Source organism: Sardina pilchardus, chromosome 6 (assembly GCF_963854185.1).
Source record: "Sardina pilchardus chromosome 6, fSarPil1.1, whole genome shotgun sequence".
Classification (NCBI taxonomy): Eukaryota; Metazoa; Chordata; class Actinopteri; order Clupeiformes; family Clupeidae; genus Sardina; species Sardina pilchardus.
In genome coordinates, this window is record NC_084999.1 from 11,495,403 (window position 1) to 11,519,728 (window position 24,326).

Below are 24,326 nucleotides of genomic sequence, written 5' to 3' on the forward strand. Positions count from 1 at the left end.
GCTGCTCAATGTAACAAAGACCAAGGAGCTGATAGTGGATTACAGGCGACTACAGGGAGAATAACACGCACCCATTCACATCGGGAGTGCAGCAGTGGAGAGAGTCAAAAGCTTCAGATTCCTGGGCATTAACATCAGTGAGGATCTGAGCTGGACACACCATATAGTGATCACAAAGACAGCAAGACAGCGGCTCTTCTGTCTGAGACGTCTGCGGAAATTTGGCATGGACCACAAGATACTGACCAACTTTTACCACTGTACAATAGAGAGCATTCTGACTGGTGGCATAACAACATGGTATGGTAACAGCACTGCCCAGGATCGAAAAGCGCTACAAAGAGTCATCAGATCAGCACAGCGTATTACAAGGACTGAGTTACCATCCATTCAGGACATCTACAGTCAGCGATGCAGAAGAAAGGCCAAGCGTATAGTTTCTGACCCCAGTCATCCCAGCCACCATCTCTTCACCCTCCTGCCTTCAGGCCGATGATACAAGAGCCTAAGGACCCGTACCAGCAGATACAAGGACAGTTTCTACCCTGAAGCCATCAGGATGCTGAACCGTCCTGGGAAACCCCCTTAAGATGGCACTTTTCTTCTTATTTTTTTTTTTTGTTCTTTCTAATTTATTTCTGGACACTTGAGCACAATGAATCTCATTACTTATAGTATATGACAATAAACTTGAATTGAATTGAATTGAGAAGTTTTTATGAACTGAACGAATACAACACAAATAATTGTCGATGCAATTAGTTTTGGGTTGGGTGATTTTTTTCTCACAGATTGTAGACTACAATGGTCTAGGCTAACCTACATGGAATGTTCTTTAAAGGAGCCAGAGAAGAATTACTGTATGTTCAAATCCAGTTTTCTTGGGCCATGTGCACTCTTCCTGACTTGTATTTAATTTCATTTAATTTACACATAAGTATTGCAAGACAGCCAGGCCCAATAGATTAGATTATATTTAGATTCAACTTCATTGTCACTGTGCAGAGCTACAAATACAAAGACAATAAAATGCAGTGGATGATGGGAAAGTTTATTTTTTAAAAGGACTGACCTGACTCCGCTTGTAATTGTGATACTGTAATATTGAATTGTGTGATACAATGTGTAGGCCTACTGTTGTTTCACCACTGTCCTCTCTGAGAAATTGGAGAACCAATACAATCTTAATCAAACTTTTTACAGAAGATCTAATGGTCTAATGGTCCACTGAAAATTCATCTTCGAATCACACACACTTCTCACAGTAAAAAATGGCTGTCCAATTTATCAAACCATATTACATTAATTACTGAACCAGCAGGGCAAATGAACACATGGGATGCTTGGTGTCACCATTTCTTGTGTTCCCATAAACATTTGCAAAAACACTGAGATACTGTAGCCTAATCATGCAGCTAACAGTGTTGCCAAAAGTTTTCACATGTTTCTTATAGAGGACTTTGCTTAGAGACCAGTAGAATTTGGAGTCGAGTTGTATTGACATAAATCACGCTTTGTTCCCTCCATGAATGCGTTAGACTTGAGCAATAACTAGGCCTATAAATGATTCCAAAATAGATTCAATGCCTCTTCTCTTCTTCCTGCTTTGTTTGTGTATTCGTTTGGTTGACTATAGCCTAAGCGTTTTAAATAGCCTACTAATGCGTTTTTTCCCTAGCCTGGGTTTTCCCATACTGCCTTGCGCGGTGATTTCAATCCCGCTGCTAAGCCAGTCTGGAAACTAACGCCCTAATTTTCGCCTGATGTTGGCGAACCAATCACAGAACATCCGAGAAGTTTCCGTTGCCCTCTTGCGTCTACATTCGACGCCAAAGGATTTACGGCAGCCCTTAGCGTTGCATACGAACGAGTTGGGTGCATAGACAGTAAAAGATATGGACAGAGCTATCACGTAGACGGCAGCAGAGACCGAGGAAGCAAATTTCAACGTTTTTTTTAGGTCTTCTTATTCCGTCATAGGTCTCCTGCGCAGGCTCAGATGTCGTACATGTGACGTAGGCACGTAGTCTGACCGAGTCTGACCTATGGCGACGCTTTACTCTCGCTGGACGCATGCGCCTTTAACACTTTAGCATTGACTTTCGAAAAACGTTAATTACTCAGCCGATAAGACAGTTACGAGATTATTATGTCAATTTCACAATGTAGTATGTACCCCGACAATAGAAAATGTTCATATAAAGGCTTAAAACGCTTCAGCTCTAACGTAATTTGATGTCAAAGTGGCGCTTACGCCCCATAGGATTCAATGGAATGGCCAGCTAGCCACGGTCTTCTCGTTAGCATGGCGGCCGCCATACTGTCTACACTCTCAGAACGTTCGCTGCCCCCTTGGTTGGGTGAGCTATGCGCATTTGATAGACATCCGTGGCGCCCAATGAACGGATCTGGGGCCGGTTTCCCAAAGCCTTCTTAACGCTACGTAGTTCGTAACCTCTATCTTAAGCTCTACCTTAAGTACCTCACGCATTTCCCGAAACCTTCTTTGCTACGAATGTCTTTCGCACGTCGTTCGTTGGTAAGAGTGGTCTGGAGCACTCTCAGACCTCTCTTAGCTGCACCTTAGCAATGTTTCGACTCGCGACGCTAGTCGCCGCCACTGTACCCTACAGCAATTTCCGTTATGCATGCAACTCATATGATACAAAATCACTATTTTGGTTCGCCAATGATTTTATGTAAGTATGCTAATTTAGAAAATAGTTTCTGGAAATGTTTTCATGCAAATATGAAACGTGCACGCATTTGAAAATAGTTAAAGCGCTTTATTCTTTGCTTCCCCCCACCGTCCTACAATGTTTAGGCCTAATGTGCGGGCTTGCTGTCATGTTTAATGTTAACCAAAGGCACACAATACTGAATGAGGATGTTGGTCACTCAGCTGTGATTAAAAAAAAGTCTACATAGCCTATTTCAACTAGAAAAGCACAAACCTCCCCCAAGCAAACACATGTAGCCTACGCCTCCTGCATCCAGACGGTGATACGAATCACTCACAAAATTAAATAGTTTCTTCCTTGGGTCATTTCAGATCTTCCCTGGAAATTTAATCGAAATCCATCTTTAACTTTTAGAGTCAGCCTATCTTGCAAACAACGGACAAACAAACTAGAAAAGCACTCAGAGAACGCAGACGTCTGCTTTCAAACATGAAGCGTTCGAATCTTTTTATCCATGCGGGAAACAAACTAACACACCAACAAACAAACCCAGATGAAAACATAACCTACTTACCTACGTAGATCATTTCAATTCTATTCATCAATTTCTAGACTACGTTTTTTATCATTGTGTGCTAATAAGTTCATCCACGTTGAAGTGGCGTGAATGTTGTGGGGGCGATAGGCTATTATAAGCAATGGTTTTGGTGCAAAGAACGCTTTCATAAGTCTGTCAAGCCTCCGCGTGAAATAAAAAATCGATTTCTGAGCAATCGATGTCACATAATTCAGCACCTTCATGGTGGACAGTGCCTTATACGTCGGACGTAAGGAGCTTTTCGTAAGAAGACTCCTAAGTGATAGTTCGGGAACCACGACTAGAAAGGTAAACAACTTTGGTAAGTTATACCTTTGGAGTCTTCGTAGCTCGCTAAGAGTGAACGTTATCGGGAAACCGGCCCCTGGGCATTTTTTCAAATACGAGAAAATGAACGTCTGGTTGCCAGACCACGTCTCATTTGTAGGGTTGCCAACCGTTCCGTATAATACGGAATCGTCCCGTATTTGACACCTAAAAGTCTTGTTCCGTATTGAACTAATACAGAACGCTCTTTGTTCCGTATTTTTGAGAAACTGCTCAATGCACACACACTACAATTAAAAACACACACAAAAAAACCTAAAAACTCCCTGACACAACGTGGAGCCTGCTGGTCCGCAAGGCATGGTGTGAGGTCCGGTGCTTCACCTGATAATTGACAATAATCTGCAAGCAACCGCGGCCCGACAGAAAAGAAAACAATTTTTTCTGCAATCAGGAGGAAATGCTTGCTAGTCTGATGTGATTAAACATAGTCATCATACAAATACGTAGGTGGTATGAGCGTTCATTGAATGCATGCGTGTGTGCGTTTGCGCGACAGAAACTGAAACTACACAATAACGTTGTTGGCAAAGCTCCGCTTCAACCTGTTGGAAGACTATTTAATTACGTAACGACATTTAACAACGTGGATTCTTGCAACTTCCATGGAAACAGAGCAGAGACTGTACAATACATTGTTTAGCATTGAGTATTGTTAAGTAAAATTTGAATAGGCTGACATGGTCAAAAGAAAGATCTCCAGATAAGTGATTACGCCTGCTTGGCCGTTTACCATAGACAAAAGTTGGTATTATGTTTCCTGGATCTTTACATTCAGGCATTCAAATAAAAAAATCATTATAAAGCATTTTTTTTCCCTCCATTTGCCTACCAGAGTATGATGCTTGCATGAGGGAAACATCCCAAAACAATAGCACCCATATAATTGCTGTTGTTTTCAGAAGTATTTCTCATGCAACCATGAAGCAATGAACTTTGTATCTTACATTATTAAAGCAGGCCTCTGATGTGCATAGGAACTTCAAATATTGATGTGCATATGCACTTAAAATATTGACTGCTTTGAAGTGAAAGTGCATGTCTAACAATATAGCATAATAATAATTGTGATAATGATAATCATAATGATAATTTGATGTGGGGTGGAGGTACGTGTAGGTGGGCCCAATGCCCCCCCCCCCCCCCCCCCCCCCCCCCGGTATTTTTGTTCCGTATTTTATTTTCTCAGAGTTGGCAACCCTACTCATTTGAGAAGTGGGAGGCGTTAGCCAGGCTATTTTTTCCCTGAATAACAGAATCAAGTTAAGCTTATCGTTGAAGCAGGGGCGTCTGTTGATAGTAAGTCACATATTGCGTTTCATGTTACAACGATGTTTAGAAGCTTACGTTATGCGTCCTCCACACGTAGGCTAGTCGATTATGTTTAAAATATGGTAGGGTATTTAATCAATTTCCTTTGTAGTTTAGGTAGGTGGGGAAATGTCACGACAGGCTACAGCCATATCCGTAATTACTTCGCTTTAACCCTCTCTGCTACAGCATTACTAAAGATCATAGAGCGCTACGCTCTAGAATCTTTGGCATTACATAAATCAGAGAGGGTTAAAGCGGAGCATAGATTTGCATAGATTTGACCAGAGCCATATATTTCACAATCAGTCAGAGTAGCCCTTTATATGGCTCTGGATTTGACTTGTCAGCGCAGTTGAAGTGCACGTGAACGAAGCATGCGTATGGAAGCATAATGTGTTCCAAAATTCAAATGAGAATGCATTTAGTCCAGGACACTATGTTCAGACCAATTCATTCAAAACCTTAATCCTTCATAAAGGATAGCTACTATTATATGTACATGTCAGGTTTGGAAGTTTGTGCAAATGAACGCCTATTTCAGTATATTAAGCCTCATTTGCATATTCATTTGCATATTTAAACATTACATTTCAGAAAACTTGTAATACAAAAAAAATCTTGTCTTAATGTAAGTGAATAACTGGGGAAGTTTTGTGGTGATACATAAAAGTTTAAAATGTAACCCTATCTACCAGTATAGCATTATATATGGCGTTTTTAATGCAATAGTACACCATTTTCAAGACCCAAAATGACTGCTTTAATGACTTCTGATTGTCAAATTGTCAAACAAAGATTTCCTGATTCTTCAGGTTCTAAGGATTCCAAAAATATATAGTTTTCATAATCCCAAAAAAAATTGAACGAAATTACACAAGCAAACTGACTAATTCTGCAATATGCAATTCTAAAATACATTACATTAAGCACCAATTCATTATGCAATTTAATATCGTAATTTGCAATACTTTATTTCAAAATGCATTTTAATATGGCAGAGACTATTTGCACCCGGGTGGAAATAATCAACAATACTATTTACACCCGGGTGTAAATAATCAACATTACTATTTACACCAGGGTGCAAATAATCAACATTACTATTTACACCCGGGTGTAAATAGTGTAATAATCAACATTATTATTTACACCCGGGTGTAAATAGTGTAATAATCAACAATACTATTTACCCCCGATGTCTAACGTCCATGTACCCTGTCAATAGGCCTGTGTATTTACCAGCTCTACAGTAGGCTAGGCCTAGTTTAGTTTTTAACAGTTTTTAGCTGTTTTGCCATGTCTGCGTTACTTGGAAGTGACTTGGAAGGCTAATGAGTGGTCATGTGGTAGCTTGATCAAAGGCAAGCTATAGTTCAAAGAGTTGTTTTCTGAGTTGTCTTCCAGGCAGCGCTGCCACTGTTGACTTAACCTCCAAGGCACTTAATCCTACTCCTAACCTTAACCCATGCCTAACCCCAGCGCCTTCCAGGCAGCGCTGCCTTGAAGACAACGTTGGGGGCTCAAAACACCATGAAACCTTTCTACTCACAACTACTGAAGCCTACTTCTACTTAACTGTACTCATAACTGAAATAAAACTAGTCAATCTTTGACAGGTTCAAAAAGCACAAACTCTTATTTGCCGCGAGGTAACGTCATCTAAGAAAAAACAAGTCGTTCGTACTTTGGCATGCAAAAAAAAAAAAGGCGTTATTTCAACTGAGAATCGAACCTGGGTCCTCTCATCTGGCGTAATAATCAAGGCAACTTGCAACTACTGGCACTACTACTGCTTGTTGTCTATGGGGACTATTTTCAGATGCTGCGTACGATATCACTGCGCCTATGGTACGTTTGCAAGTTGCCTTGATTATTACGCCAGATGAGAGTGTAGTTCCATGTCAAATCAGCCTAGAAAAACGCCAGGTTTAATTTTCAGTTGGTCTTATTGCACTTTCTAACTTGAGAGGAGACATGTTTTAAATGGAAAAATTACCAGAAATCTTAGTCACTTTTAAACATGAAGCTAGCAGGCGAGAAGCTAATGGTCTAATCCGATTCAATGATCTATGCTAGGCTGAAGCTAAAAGTTGTATCGCCAGACTCACAGAATGGCTGGATGAACGGGAACAAGGTAAATATCGATTGTTTTGCTCGAGGGGAGGTGGAATATGAGCGTATTTCCAAAAATGGCGGAATATCCCTTTAAGTAAACAACTTTATTTGCTTAAAAATATGGTGTATTTGTGAAAAGAACGATGCACAATCCTCGTTTGGGGCAAAGCCATCGATATCTCAGGACGTGACTATGCTTCCTTTCCGGTTCTGACAGTGCAGGGGGTCTGACAGTGCAGGCTGCAGCTGGACGGTTGTGGTCAGACCAGGAGTGCCTGTGAGTGTGAATGAAACGATGTAGCCCTGTCATTAACAGCCCTGCCCTGTTAGTAGCCCTGTGTTAGCCCTGTCAGTAGCCTATCTTACTGTCTATGGTCGTTAATCTGGAGCAGTCCTCCGGCTGAGAGGGGCAAACGCTCCACCTAGATATGAGCTCCAAGGCCCTGGGCTGCCAGCTCCCTCAGCTCCCCTGGCTACCTGCGTGCTGTTTTTCACGCTTCACCCTGATACACGCTCCTGGAGGGGGTGGCGTACGGTCGGATCAAGGTTTCCTCACGCACACATAAACACACACACACACACACACACACACACACACACACACACACACACACACGCCTGCCTCCCTCAGTAGCTGAGCGACTGTTTTTGTCCATCACCTCCAACAGTAGGCTACTGTCAGCGCCAATTTCTCTTTTGCCTTCTCTTCTCTACCTGGAGACCGTCACCCGCCCTGCCCAAGACCCGCCTTAAAGAGAAGACTGACCAATGCGAGATAAACACGGACGTGACGTAGTTCCTGCCATGGGTGATGGGAGACTGACAGATTGCAATGGCCCTCATGTATCAAACGAGCGTACGACCAAAAACAGGCGTAAAACAGGCGTACGCTTGTTTCCACGCAAAGTATGGCATTTATCAATGTGAACGTGATCGGTGGCTACGCTCAAATCTCACGTCTAGTCTCAACTCGTGTACGCAAGTTTTTCAGGCGGCATAGCATCGCGCAGCAGTAAATCGGCGGTGCATTAGAAAGTTGAATTGATGGACTATCTTGGACATAAAACCTTTCCTGAACATGTGCAGCCTATTTGCTAATGTAGCATATTGTATTGACACATTTCATGGCTTAGAATAGCCATAGGCGATGATTACTTTCTCTTTGACTTTGGCAAACGCAACATTCATGAATTAGGCCTAGGCATATACATTTTAAATTATTTTCAAAGGGCAAATTTCAGTGTCGTACGGTTTTGTAATTAATGTATTTATAGTATGATGCGTTCTCTCTGCGAAAATAAAGTCTGTTGCGCTCAAATCGCTCTAGTTTCCCGCCTTCCTTGACGACAGCTTCTAGCTGTCAAAATTAACAAGATTCAGCTGGACGTCACTGTGGCTCGAGATCACTAATGATCTTTTTTGGACGTATAATGCACCTTCATGTTGTAAATTCTAGGGGCGAGGCCATTAAAACGAGCATAATATAGGGGCGTGATATTTAAATCACGCTTGTTTCCAGCCGCCACATTTATCAACAAACGTTCATTCTTACGCTGGAATTGGAGTGATACGAAAGTTTGATGAATCACACGTGAGCCCCGTCGTAAGATGATTTCTGCGCTCAGATATACGCTGGTTTCTACGCTCTGTTGATAAATGAGGGCCAATGTGTTTTGGAATCGCGTTTGCCATTGCCATTTGAATTTTGAGACACAAAGAGCGTGACAAAGTGCTATGCAATAACGGGGGCGCTATTTCTGCAAACCGGGCAAAACTTTTTGCCAAAAAATATTCAAAATGTTTTCAATATTTTTTAAAAAACATTTTCAACACAACATTTTTTAAAATTTAAAAATAATTCAATTCTACATTGAATTTTGAACATTAAATTGCAAAAGTAATTGACAATTAAATGATGAAACTGAATATTGAAAATTGAAATGCAAAATGAATTGCCATTTGAATTTTGAGACTAAAGTACCATGGCAAAATGGAATGCAATTCAATCCATGTCTTTTCAAATTTTTTACCAAAATAAATCAAATTGATTTGATGATTGCATTGTCACTTTGTATATTAAAATGCATTTTGAAAGAAAGTATTGCAAATTGTAATATTAAATTGCATAATGAATTATCATTTGCATAATGTAATGTCTTTTAGAATTGCATATTGCAGAATGCATTCTCATTTGAATTTTGGAACTCATATGCTTCCATACATGCGTTTAGAAATAGGCTACAAGAGATGTTGACAGGTTTTTCATAATGTAGACTATTGATATTCTATCTAACTTCCAGCAGGAACCATGGCCAACTCTGTTCCCTCCACCAATGGCTTTGTGGTGGTCACTCATATGCTCCCTCAAGGAGCCCAAAGTTTCACTTCACCCAAGAACGGAGTTGTTTCAACACCACACTCTTTGCTCAGGAAATCCCTTAAAGGAGAACCAACCGCCATGGGAGTGAGTTTACTATTAGGCTACTCAATTTCCAAATAACCCAGATGACCAACCACTGAGCTTCGTCTTCATCTTCTGACGTCTTTAATACTCAGATCCATCTCCTGAATTACAAGACTGTATGCCAACTCTTAAAATTAAAGTAAAGTGCGTGGGGGCACTGTCATTTGAGGAATCTTAACACAGTGGCAATGTAGGTTATGACATGGTCCAACATGTTAACAAAACATTAAAAAAGAGAACATGAATTTTCATGCAGTGTACAGCAGTCATACCCAGAGAAGGGGAAAGGGTGGGGTAAAGTTAGGCCCTCTCCCTACCCAGGACAAAGGATCAATCAAATAACACAGGGACATAGGAAGTGCTTTTTAAAAAGGCAGTGCGGGTCATATAGGCTAAGTGAGGGTCTGGGGGTTTCAAATTGAGAAATTCTGGCTATTGCCGTTTTTGCCTACATACTTCTTGCAGAACTTGACTCATCATGTCAAAACTCTGCACATGCTAAATAAGACATAGCACTTGGAGATAAACAACTCACATCCATGTCAAAGTGAAACACTGCAATCAAAACTCTTTCTAAAATGTAATTATTGCAACAAAACTATACACACACACCATTTGAATTATTCTTTCAAATCAACACGAAGATACTGATGTGTTTAAAAGTCTTTGTGTTTTCTCAGACTCTTTTGTGAAACTCAAAAATGGAATGTCTGTAATCAACTATATATATATATATATATATATATATATATATATATTATATATATATATATATATATAAAAATAGAATTACACTTATCAGTGCAGTACTGTAAATGAACGTACTCTAAACAGAAAAACAATTAACAACAAAACAAAAGTAAACTCTCTGTTCAGTCCTGTTCATTAGTACGTTTGTACATTTGTAAGTTTATAGCAGAGAGGGTTAAAGCGGAGGATCTTTGTTTATAGTTTATCTCAATAAAGTGTGTTTTCCTGCCTTGAAGAGTCTTGTGTTAGGGTCATCCGGCCTAAAACCCTGACACTGCGTGCCCCTTCCAAGAGGCATGCGGGTATGTGGTTGGTGGTCATACTTTTCATTTGCCGACACCAACATTTTATTTAAGAAATAAATAGTATAGGTCCCCAGCATGTTGAATTTAGATCCATATTCTACAGACTGAAGGAGAGGGGGTTTGGGGTGTGTGGTAGACGTATCTAGGTTGTGGCCTATACATGAAAATAGCTCACTATATCAATCCCAAAATGTTCAATGTTAACATTCAGATTCATATTCTACACATCCAGTCAAAAAAATATGGTTTTGTTGGGAGGTGGGGGTGCACGGTAGGCCTTAGCTTGCCACCTATTACAGATCAATGTAACTCCTGCTAATAACCAACAATGAATTTTGAAACTTTTTGCAAATAACGTCTATTCAACAATGACAACTTAACATCTGTTCTTTGATTTTATTTTCCACAGACGGTTGAAATAATGATTGGTGTGGTTGTATTGTTGTTTGGTTTCCTGACGGGATCAACAATGTCCACTTACTTTTTTAGGATCACGATCTGGGGACCCATCATTGTGAGATTTTTTTCATAGATTATTTTTCCTGTATTTAATTATTTCTAGTTGAATCCTTACAGTTTTTCTCAAATGCCAAAACACATTTCACAAACGTTTCCTCCATGTTCCCCAATGTCTAAACACAATAACCTTTTCTAAAGCTACATAAGCACAACCACACCTTCTCACTTCAAAACTCAAACTTTCACACCAAAAGAGCAGCTCGAAGCTTATACACATATACTTATACACTATACACATCATTACACACTACAGCAAAACAATTGAAAACACAATGCTCAATTTGTGAGAAGGTTCTTTGTTTCATAACTGCCAACGCATATTTTTAAAAAAGTTTAGAGTAACTGATCTTCTTAGATCTCGGCAGAGTATTAGGCATTTGAAGAGTTATTTTCCAAAACGCTATATCCACCATTTTACTATGTAATGAATTTTCATAAATATATTTTTAAAATTTAGTTTTTCAAGTAATCTCAGTGAAACTGTATTGGGTTATGTTTAGTTACAGTAATTTATCTTTACTCAGTAAAAACAAAAAAACTGCATTCTTATTACCTGAAACACACAATTACTGTAGGTAAATACAGTAACATGATTAAATTGTTACAGTACAGTAATGTCTATAAAATGGATTTATAGCGTTTTGGAGAAGAGCTCTTCATTTAGAGTTGTGAGTTTCATATGAAGAGTACAGAAAATTCTCCAAGTACACTACTGTAACACAACTCAATGCAAAAAACAGAATCTATTGCACACAACAGAAAACGTGATCAGGGTGTGAAGTTCTTTTATTTTCTTCATTCACACCACACACACACACACACACACCACAGTCACTGTGCGCATTAGCAACAAGTGTCTTCATATTTGAGTCGTTGTGTGTAATGAATGACGCCAGGTGTGTTCATTGTGTTCAGTTATTGCTGACTGTGGCAAGCATTTTGCATCACCTGAGCTTTCATTTGAGAATATGTTTTGCAACATGTGTTTTAGCAAGGAAAAATGTGCTTAGTGATTTATGAGAACGGAGGATTGTGTTTTGTGAATTGTGTCTTCATGTGAAATGTGTTATGAAAAATTGAGGCTAGATTTAGTAAATGTTTTTAGACAACTGGTCATTTGGTTAAGAGGGTTGGCTTTTGTGTTTTAGCATTTGAGAAAAACTGTAAGTTAACTTTGTATTGTAAAAACCTCTGTTTGTATTGTTTGTTTTTTTTGGTTTTTTTCATGTGTAAAAACATCCTGTCTTTCAGTATATCACTGCTGGTTCTCTCACTGTTATAGCTGCAAAGAAGCTCAATCCTTGTTTGGTGAGTACACAATGACCATTCAACACTGACTGCAATCAAACCTTAATGCAACATTTAAACTTCATTACATTTTACCACTACTCTCAAAGCTTTCAGGTATTTCAGACAGGCATTTTATTTATGTTTACAAAGAGAAATTTCCAAACTTCAGTAGTCTGGACTAAGGAGGTTAATGATAGTAACACATGGACTGTCTACACCTACAAAAAACAGACTGAATGATGGACTACCTTAGTTTAATCTGTGTATCATTTGATTTTTTATAATTATAATTAATTGGTTCATATAGGCTGACCTTAGAGGGACATTCCACCATTTTTTGAATTAAGCTAATTTGCCTGGCATCGATTGATTCAGTTTCAGCACCACCGTGGTGAACAGCTCTCGTTAAGAGCTTCTTAAGAAGCTTCTTTGGCTTGATCTTAAGGTTCTCCTAGTTAAGAACGCAGTCAAGAACGCGGCAGTTAAGAATGCGGCTGAGAAACACCCGTATCTTAGCGCTCCTTCTTAGCGATTCCTTCTTTGGAGCCTTCTTAAGTCCTTAAGAAAGATCGAATCTGGGAAACGCAGCCAATGTCAGTGTAAACTTTTGTGTTTAATATGAATATTTAACAGACTAACATGACATCAACATCAGTTTACATTTACACAAATTTTGGTAGCACTTCCTTTTACAGTCCCCTAATTACTAGGTATTTACCAAGCTTTAACAACATGGTAATATTGTGTAATTATGTGGTAACTAATATAGGTAAAATGAGGGTAACTACAGAGTAAATATAAAGCAATTACATAGAAATGTCTTGACTATTACAAAGAAACTATTCTGAATTAATGTTTAATTACTTCTGAGAATGTACAGGTAACTACAGAATAATTATGACACAATTACTACATAAAAAGAAAGAAATTATGACCATGTTCCCTAGTAATATCATTCAATATTTCAACCATTCAGTTACCTACCATGTAATTATGTGGTGACTAACTGGTAAAAATGAGGGTAACTACAGAGTAAATATAAAACCATTACGTAGAAATGTCTTAACTATTACAAAGAAACTATTCTGAATTAAGGGTCAATTACTTCTGTAAAATAAAGGTAACTACAGAATAATTATTACACAATTACCACATAAAAAATGAGAAATCATGGCCATGTTACCTAGTAGTACCACTCAATATTTCAACCATTCAATTACTTACCATGTAATTCACCTTTGGCTAAGTCCCGCCTATCGAACGCGGATGAGCCAATGGCAGTGCAGTAGCTCCGCACATGAAGATAGGGTCCGACAGTTTCACGTTATGGCTTCATAGAAATGCATTGGGAGCCGTGATTTTTCCCCGGTTTTATAAGATTATATAGTGATGTAAATTAAAAAAAGACAGCCAAACGAAATGTGTGGGGTTAACGCAACACCGATACACAGAATGATGGCTTTCAATCTTGATTATACTTTTTTTGTAATTATATTAAAGCAACACCATGTAAGTTTTGCTCTCAGGGTCCCCCTACAGTTGGGAAACGGTAATTTCTTATATATGTCGTAAAATCTGTCACGGTTACACCAGAAGCAAGTTAGACATAGCGTACAGTAGGCTAGACTTGAGGCTGCACATTAAATATTAAATTATGTGGTAGCCTACTACGATACCAGTTATGTGATACATTTGTAAAACTAGGCTTTCAGCTCAGGTCTGTGCACGTTCTCGGTATTGGGATGATGTTGGTCATTGTTGGTCAATTACTTATTTTAAAAAAAAATTATTACGATATTTATGAGCAATAGCGTAGCCTAATCTAGGGTGTTCATTTTTAGTAGAGACCCAGTCAGCACAAATAGAGACAAATACGTCTCCGAGACGCCTGGAAAAGATCTGAACAGCTTAATTACATCGCGTTCCATTTAGAACGTCTTATTTTGATCTTACAAACAGCGTCGGCATCTCACTGAGAATGTGTGTCATAGTTCTAGAACTTTATCATATTTAATACCTTTATAAGATCTTTGTAAGACATTAGGAAGATGGACGTCCTATTATGACGTATTGATGAGCATCTGGGATACGGCTGCTAAACGCTGTTTGAAGAACTTAGCAAGACGTATCAGATACGTCTGCCAGATGAGCAAACGCTCTCTAGAATACATCTGCAAGACGCCTTCCAGACCTTTTGAACACATCTGCAAGACGCCTTGCAGACGTTCTTGTGCTTACTGGGGATGCACCGATCGACCGGCCGCCGATTGGAATCGGCCGATTTTCACGTGATCGGCCACGACCGGCGACCGGCCGGTCAGTCTGAGACATGCCGATTTTATGCCGGTCAAATGCACTCGCACGTACTTGTAACAACATCACACTCACACAGCTGAGTTTGCAAAGTTTGATGAAGCTAGGCCAACAGTCAGGGCTGGATAAAGCACTAATACTGAGTTTTTCTATGCAGCGAACGCTGTGCTTTGCCATATTGCGTGGAATTTACTATACTAAGCTGTCACTTCAGGTTACAGCGCTCATCAAAGCCCGTCCTTGCCGCTAATTGCGTGCCCACAGCTGAACCACAAGCGCTATCAATGAGCAGCGACATAGCCTTTACTCAACTTAAGGCGAGACACGGCAGGAATAAACATAGTTTTGCTTCGGTTTGCCAACTTATCATGTATTCTTTCACACTACTACAACAACTAAGTCCGATTTACACATTTAGAGGTTTATTTCATTACCTTTTGTCTGATCACGCCTGTATATTTCTTCTAAATTCGCCAAAAGTTAGCATTCTAACGTGTCATAAACTAGCCTACCGCGACCGTGATACAAAACATATCATGCGTGGTGTCGTTGGAAAGCTGTGTTTCGATCTCCTGCATGACGTTATGCCATCCAAATATGGACACTTCCTTAGTATCCGCAAGCAATCGCGAAAGTTCAAAGAAGAGTGTGGACTGAGAATGTATGTCATTTGCTGTGTTAATTTCAAGGCTTCTCAAAATTAGTTTTTTTTTGTTGTCATTTTCCAACATCTCAGCCTATGTAGCACTAACTTCAGTTATTAGTAGGCTATTCTGAAGATATTTACAGTTGGATATTGCATATGGATGTGAGAAGAAAGAAAGTGTTCCTAGTGCATTTCTACATGTGTGAAATGAATGTCCCACACTGGGATTACTGCAGCTGAAGAAGACTTGAAGAAGAATCTGTCTATTCACATTTTTCTACCAGCCATTGATAAGTTGATTACATTTCTAACATGTTGTATTAAAGAAAATATAGGCTAGAAAATAACTCTTTGTTTGTGCTGTAAAGTGGTTAGAAGAAATTAAATCGGAATCGGCTAAAATCGGTATCGGCCGGTCAAACTCGATGAAAAATCGGAAATCGGAATCGGCCAAAAAATTGCAATCGGTGCATCTCTAATTTTTAGTGTCTTTATAACATAAAAAAAAAAATCGATGGTCACCAGATATTGTATTCTATGGTATTCACGTCCATAGTGGCATATATTTGCACGCCCAAAATGTTTTGAGAGGCAGAGCTCTTATAATATGATGACAGAATCTTACACGTGATAACTTTGTTTTTCAAGATAATTGTTTGGTCAGTAGCCTATAGGCGGTAGATTTACACGTTGAGCTATAACTAGCACACATAACCAGCTCCCGTGCAGTTTGGTTGGCAGCATGATGACACTAGAATCTAGTGACTAGATGACAGAGCTAGGATACACGTGCTTTTGTTGATAAGCCGATTTCTGCAGGAGGAGTTCTCACGTCTTGGGCAAACTCGGACTGCCTGCGTTGCGTGTGAAATGTAGGCTATAGCTATTCCAGGTAGCCTAGCCCATAGCATGCATTTCAGCATATCATCATATGAATATAATTTCACGCCAAAAGATCACGTAGCTCATGTTTATAAGGCGTCTATTCAACGCTCGCACAGAATTTGAGGAAGTGGTGGGGGAAGTGTGCCCTATAGCCTATGCCGTAAAGCAGTCGAATTTTGTAGTTCTTTGGTTCGTACCGGTTCGTACCCGAACCCCAAAAGGTTGAAAAACTCCATGGTGTTGCTTTAAATTAGATTAAAGTCTCTCCTCCCAGCTATCCCCTATTTTAAAGCTTTACTCCGTAGCAAACCGTAATGAAACCGCTCCACCCCATCTGTGGATTAAGCCACACAGTCAACTTAGAGACCCTATGCAACTTTTTCATAGTCATAAAATCGCTTAGAAATCGTTGTTTTGCTTGACTGACCAGTTTTATCGAAAACAGTAATATTTCCTCCCGCCCCAGGGTCCCTATCGGCTATTGCAACCTTGCAGTTTATTCAGGAGACGATCGTTCCCTGTTTACATCTGGAAGGCTGAGACGCATAAAGAACAAGAAGAACCACGCTCGCAATTTAAATATTTATATATAGCCTATATATGTATAAATATACACGCTATAGCTGTCGGGGAAGCTCTGCAGAGAAATATGCAAGCATAAAACGAGCGAAAATGAAAAACGAAACCGAAACTTAAGATGAAATCGCCAATCCTGCATAGTTTCTCTTTAATGTAAGTAAGATAAACAAGGATATAAGTAAGATAAACAAGGATGTTCTCAGCACTGTCAGCATCGTGTATAATATGATTGTCATTTAGAGGAGACTCGTAGATAACTAACGTTAGCATAGTTAGCAAACCGCTGCTAACATGCTCGCCTCAGAAAAGCTTGGGTCTGTGCACACTGCACAGTAGTGTAACATTTATTCACCATACATTAATAAAGTTGAAGTCATTTTGCAATGTAGACTATGTTTCCGTTTATTTGCAGAACCAGTTCCTTACATGACATAACCCGGTGTCCTTGTAATATGCAGGCAAGTCTATCTAGCACAGCTAGGTAGGCCTATTAAAGGTTGGGTACGGAATTCGCAAAACGGCCGGCAGATTTTGAACATCCTCAAGTCCTGCCCTCCATGGACGCACATTCATGCACGAACGAGAATTCAGATGCCCAGGCTAAATGAAATGCCAGCCTGCGTCTACAGCACTATGAGCTCTAGTCTCCATACAATCGCTCACATCAACTTCCCCAATTACATTCTTTATTCACCTCCAAAGGGTTGTAGGTAATAGTTCCACAAATCAGACAAGGAAGATGATTTTATAGCCTACATTATGGTAAAAGCACCTTAGTCTACCAGCCCTTTCGTTTGGAAATTCTAAAACAACGATGCATTTTAAAACACCAAAATAACATTTGATATACCTTACATTTTTCAGAAGCCATAGGTGTGTATATTTGAACAGAATCTGGTTTGGTTCTTACCAGGGTGTTTATCTTCTGAAAATATCCGAGTTTAGTGCTGGCCCATTGGTTCGCCTATTCCACTGTAGCTCCAAGCGGTTAATTTTCAGTTTCAAGTCACATAAAATGTAATTTTTGCTACATAGCTTATTTATTGTGTGGGTGATTGAGTTTCCGTAGGTATCCGCTGCCTTGGTTTGTATAGAAATGAAGTGACACATACAACTAGAGGGGAACATTATGGGACGTGCAGCAGGCCTAGTTAGTTTCGTTTCAGCACTGACTCGCGGTCAACAGCTTTTGTGCTATGTGCACGAAAGGGTCGCGCACGCGGGGGGGGGGGGGGGGGGGGGGAGAGGAAGACCGTTAGATTGACGAATGAGCTGTGAAATGATGGTATAGGGTTTAGGATACTATTGGCTGGAGTTTTTCGAGCCCTGCCCGTTCCGCAGATGATTGACGTGTTTAATATCCATTTCAGTGCTTCCAACTCAGTGGCTGTAAGTGGGTTAGGAATAGGATTTCAAGTGATTTTGCAAAAATGGCCAAAATATGCAAGCATAAAACGAGCGAAAATGAAAAACTTAAGATGAAATCGCCAATCCTGCATAGTTTCTCTTTAACAGCTTCTTTTTAACTAATTACACAAAGATTGATTTTTTAAATTCCAACCAGTCTAGTTGTCATCATGTATTTTTTTCGGTGTTACCAGGCAGCCGCGTGCTTTAAAAGAGTGGCTGCTCTGTCCAGTGGCAGTGAATGACAGCGGTCTGATCTGGCCGCTCGAAAACTGCAGCGTTAGTTGAGCTTGTAACTTGAAGAACTACAAGCGAGCATCACAGATTTGTCAGCTAATCCTGTCCACCCCTGCCATTTTCCGTTCTGTAGCCTATTAAATTATTGACGCCTTGACTGGCGTGATATATGACGCAAAATGAAAGTAAATAAAACAGACAGCGATAGCGCAACTTCTGTGTCAGTGATAGGCTGAGTGATAGAGCCAGAATTAAACATTGTATCCATAAGTGAGGCGGAAAACTATATCATGCTGAGAGTCACGTGAAAGGGTGTTCGAAAGAAAAGGCCAGACTTTATGGAGGGCATAGTGGATGAACATGACATGACACATGAATTTATTTTATTTTATTACTTTGCCTCATATGTTCAGTTCTTTCATCCTTATGATTGAACAAGTATGAATGAGATACACGTAAATGAAATTTAAGGTATTAAAAAATACTGCAGGTATAAAAATGGTTAGTGTAATAATGACTGGAAAATTAAAAAAAATGGTCTTTGTTAAATCTTTTCCAAATATAGTGTATAATGACATGAAAACAAGCAATAGTTAAAGGTACTATATCATTAGTACTTAACAATAGCTTTAAAATTTGTTTTTTAATTTTGGCTGGTAAAAAATCTGTTTGGCCGGTAACTTTTTCCAGTTACCAGCCACATTGGCTGGTAAGCCAAAAAGTTAATTTTGACCCCTGCTGTCGTCACAGGATGCAGGATGATGACAGGATGTCAATTGACCGCAATCTGGCTTGTTATTTCTTTTTTTAATACTTCGTGATGGTCTTAAATTTAACCCATGATGGTCTAAAAAAAGTCTAAAATTGCACTTGTTAAAACCTGCAGACACCCTGATATATATATACAGTATATATATATATATATATATATATATATATATATATATATATAGGCTATGTATGTATATGTAGATATATATAGGCTATATAGGCTATTAAAGTTTATATGAAAGTTACTCAAAAGTAATGCAGTAGTAGTGTAATGCTTTACAATTCAGAGACATATTGTAGTGTAACACATTACTTTGAAATGAAAGTAACAAGTAATACATAATGTATTACGATTTTGAAGTAACTTGCCACAGTCATTAATACACGTCTTAATACCTTATGTTGTTAATAAATTACCTTCATCGGTAGCCTAAGTTTTGGCACAGTCTGACATCATTGATCCAATTTTCCCTTACACCTGACATTTTCTTTCATGAGCGGGATCTCTTGTTAGACATTCTCTGACAGGATGCTTTCATTGAAAAGCACAGGCAAGTGTCACACTCGCAGGCACGCAGTAATGGCGATATTCAAGATGGCAGCGCCCATAAAGTTCGCGCTGGATTAGTGTATATCACACAAAGTCATTGACAAGCCGCATCGTGCTAACAGCTAGGTCTTGCTGACTAGCTGAAGAAGGCTTTATACTCGCGGGAAACTCTCGGTCGCAGTTCTCGAAATTTTCACTTCCAACACAACTTCACCGTCTAGCAGTAATGTTTAAGTGAGTCTTTTACCCACTAAACACAAAGGCTATACATGTGTTAGGCTGCAGTAAACTTCTCCCTCTAAACAGTCGTCCTCCCTTCTTCTCCCCATGCTTCTCCGTGGTGTCCGGTGGTGTCGTGTCTTTCTCCCACTTTTATTTCCTGATAACCCTTAACCTCTAGCTCAATTTTCATTGGCTCAAATAATACAAATGTAACATAAAATCCACATTTCCATTATTTTTACTTTAGAATCAAAACATAATATCTTGACAACATTTCAGCTATGAAATTATAAACAAAATATTTCCATTCTAAACCAATGCATAGCCATGATATTCAATAAACATGACGTGCCTACAAGAGTCAACGTTTTCAGTATGGGTAGGCTGAAAATATTTTGTTTATAATTTCATTATCAATCAAAACATAATATCTTGACAACACTTCAGTAACTATGAAATTATAAACAAAATATTTTCATCTAAACCAATGCATACCCATGAAATTCAACAAACATGACTGCCAGCCTACAAGAGTCAACGTTTTCAGGGTAGGCTGAAAATATTTTGTTTATCATTTCATAGTTACTGAAATGTTGTCAAGATATTATGTTTTGATTCTAAAAGTAAAAAGAATGGAAATGTGTAGTTTGTGTTACATTTGTATTATTTGAGCTAATGAAAATTGAGCTAGAGGTTAAGGGTTTCATCTCATTTACTCAGAAAAATAGTTGTGAGTAACCTGGTAACACTGAAGAAAATGCATGGTCATAACTTGAATGGTTTGAATGAAAAGAGACGGGTCATTGTGTAATTACTTAGAAAGCAGCTATTGACAATGGTGGAATAATCCAGACTTTCTTTTCCAGTCCAGTTTCATCTTATTTACTCAGAAAATAGTTCAGTTTAACCTGGTAATATTGCAGAATATATGCATAACCTACACCCTAGGTTGGAGTTGAAAAGAAATGTCTTTGTATAATTACTTGGTAAGTGGTTGTTAGTAACATGGTAAAAATTCAGGCTTTCTTTTCCAGTCCAGTTTCATCTTATTTACCTGGAAATTAGTTCAGTTTAATCAGGTAATATTGCAGAAAATGCATGGCGGAAAATGCAAGGTGACAATTGGGTGCGGACATCAGTATAATGGAAACAACCATGTATTTAAGTACATTTTAATCAGTATGTACAATGACCCAGTAATATGGAAGATGGACCCTGATGGATTTGTTGTTATGAGATAAGTACTGAATAAACCCATGCATGATAAATGGGTATAGGCCTATGTGCTGGTGATGACAGCAAAATAAAAGGGAAATAAAGAATGTAGTTTCTTAGAAACGAATTTGTTCTTTCCCAGTAAATCCAGTTTCAAGCAAAGTTATTACCAGCCAAAGTAGCACAATTACATGGTAAGTAATTGAATGGTTGAAATATTGAATGGTACTACTAGGTAACATGGCCATGATTTCTCATTCTTTATGTGGTAATTGTGTAATAGTTATTCTGTAGTTACCTTTATTTTACAGAAGTAATTGACCCTTAATTCAGAATAGTTTCTTTGTAATAGTTAAGACATTTCTACGTAATGGTTTTATATTTACTCTGTAGTTACCCTCATTTTTACCAGTTAGTTACCACATAATTACATGGTAGGTAACTGAATGGTTGAAATATTGAATGATATTACTAGGGAACATGGCCATAATTTATTTCTTTTTATGTAGTAATTGTGTCATAATTATTATGTAGTTACCTGTACATTCTCAGAAGTAATTAAATATTAATTCAGAATAGTTTCTTTGTAATAGTCAAGAAATTTCTATGTAATTGTTTTATATTTACTCTGTAGTTACCCTCATTTTACCTATATTAGTTACCACATAATAACACAATATTACCATGTTGTTACCTGGTAAATACCTATTAATTAGGGGATTGTAAAAGGAAGTGCTACCCAAATTTTACTTGAATAATGCACTTACCAATAATCACAAAGAAGCATGCAGTCTTCGACTCTGCATAAGTCAGGTATAGTTGGGTTTATGCGGGGGGGAAACGCTTTCCGCTGGTTTAGACGCGTCTGGTCTGCGTAGCTCCTGCGGATCCGGTCCACGTCCACTGGACAGACTCAATTCAGTTGTGGAAACAGTGAACTATGCTTTTCCCCAGTTTCACGGAACACAATCCAATATATTGAACTGAAATAGACAATGGTTATTGTGATATGATTTTGATTTATTTATATTTTAGGTGAAAGCATCACTGGGGATGAACATCTTCAGCACAATAACAGCAGTACTTGCTATAATTACGCATAGCATGGATTTATTTATCCTAATATTTCCTGCTGATGTCAATTGCCGGGTAGGTGGCATTATAAATTGTATATTATATTTATACTACACAATAACATTGATCTGTCTTACGATCGTTGTGTATGATATTGGTTTCCCTACAACAGAGTGGGGGGATAGCTTTAGTGATGCTAGTGTTGTCAGTGCTGGAGTTCATGGTTTCCACCTGTGTATCTACGTTTGCCTGCAAAGCCACCTGCTCCACTAGCACTGAGGTGAGAAGTGTTCGTAGTCCAATAGCACTCATGCTGTCAAGTTAGTAAACTGTTCATTGAATGTACCTCTGCATGTTTTGTATGTCATTTTGCAGCAAGTGATGTACATTTCAAACCAGGTGCCACCCTCTGTGCCCACCTCCCACCTTTCTGCACCTCCCCTGAATACTTCAGAGGTACAGAGTCCTGAACATTCAAATGGAAAGATCATTATGACTGACCCTTATGATAGATACAAATATATCCCTCAGCTAACTTGCCATATGTTGCGTTTCCAGACGCCTCTCTTCCGAAGCAGTGTGGTGCCTCCTCCTGATTACAGCAGTGTTGATGGCCTGATGGTTGGTAGACCTGAAGATCTGCCCCCAGAATACGCCGCTACCCAAGAAAAAGACATATGACCACATACAGATACAGGGGGATCTTTATGTTTAAAACTAATTATAACCTTGCAGATTGCCTTTGTGTCTTCATCATATTCTTGAAGTGTGCATGTGTATGTACAGCCATTTCTGTATATTCACTATCAAATGTATCTTATAAACACTGGCCGCCACACAATAATGTTATGTTGTACTATTTAGATTGGATAAAATCCTTTCATTGAGCTTTGCTTTTTACACACAGAGCACCTGTTTCTCCATGAGCCTATTTCACAAGATGTCGCCACTGTGTAAACTAACTTCCTCTGGAACAGCTCAGTCTACAGGAAAGACAGAAACAGGAAGATGTTTTACCCTGCCAATTAAGGCATCATTAACATCAACTCGGCCAGACACCTGGACACTGTGAATTTGGCTCCAATGATCGTTTGACCACCATGATGGCGGCACTATTTACGTACATTCTGGAGCCCAATGCGGTATCAATGTGATAACAAAAGTGACGACTAGCCCACAACTGCGGTCTCATTTGTGTATTTGCAACCAGTGGAGGTTAGAACGGAGAGAGGTGGAAGGGCCAATACGCATGCGGAAGCGTTTCCAGTTGGAACTGTGCCATCACTGGTCCAAGCTGCCAAGGTGAAAAGTCCCCCCTCCAGTCTGTCACCTTTCAGTTTCAAACAAGTTTGTAGCGATTGATTAACCTCAATAAATGAGTGGATAGACCAAGAAAATACCTTACATATGCAGGAATCATCATTCATTACCATGCATTTTTTGTTTAGGCTATGTGTTGTATTTAGGCAAGTTTTAATTTATCTCTAGAACCATCAAACATTACCACATTATCAGGCTCAATAAGTGGGAATAGTCCATATTCATATGATATTTTTAAGCTTTGGTATAGTTCATATTCTCTGCCATTTGTGTGTAACCTGTTGATTCGCCTTATTCACAAGGTAGCCATTGCAAACCAAAAGCAAGGCTAAAGGGTACACAAACCATAGTGTTGTGTTTTCTCCATTCGTCAGTAGGTGGGGAAAATGCTTTAATGATTTAGGGTGCCTCTCATTCAGTGTTTATGCGTCCTCCCTCGCTCCTCAGGCCTCAATCCTCACTGATCTACACAAAGATAGAAGAAGTGATAGACTATCCCATTGTTACTGCCCCATCATTCTTTATGTAGATCAGTGAGGATCGAGGAGCGAGGGAGGACGTATAAACGTATCCTTTGTTCGTCCACCCCCCTATCATTCCTTCACAAAATGAATTAGAAGTAGGAGTTAGGACAGGAGGAGGGAAGGAAGGGAGGGAGGAAGGGAGAATGGACAAAAAGAGCAATGATCTGCACCTGAGAAACATGTAAGGTGCATGGAATGTCTCTTCACCAGTAGAGGGCGA

At 39.1% G+C, this 24,326-nt stretch overlaps 1 protein-coding gene across 1 annotated transcript; it reads left to right on the plus strand.

Moving 5' to 3' along the window:
- The first annotated feature begins 4,827 nt into the window (after window positions 1-4,827).
- On the plus strand, window positions 4,828-22,453 carry LOC134082310 (membrane-spanning 4-domains subfamily A member 4A-like). Its single transcript, XM_062537959.1, has 6 exons — window positions 4,828-4,905; window positions 9,336-9,499; window positions 10,964-11,068; window positions 12,325-12,381; window positions 22,224-22,337; window positions 22,448-22,453. The coding sequence occupies exons 2-6, from the start codon at window positions 9,344-9,346 to the stop codon at window positions 22,451-22,453; spliced, it is 438 nt and encodes a 145-aa protein (XP_062393943.1). The 5' UTR covers window positions 4,828-4,905; window positions 9,336-9,343.
- The last annotated feature ends 1,873 nt before the right edge of the window (window positions 22,454-24,326 follow it).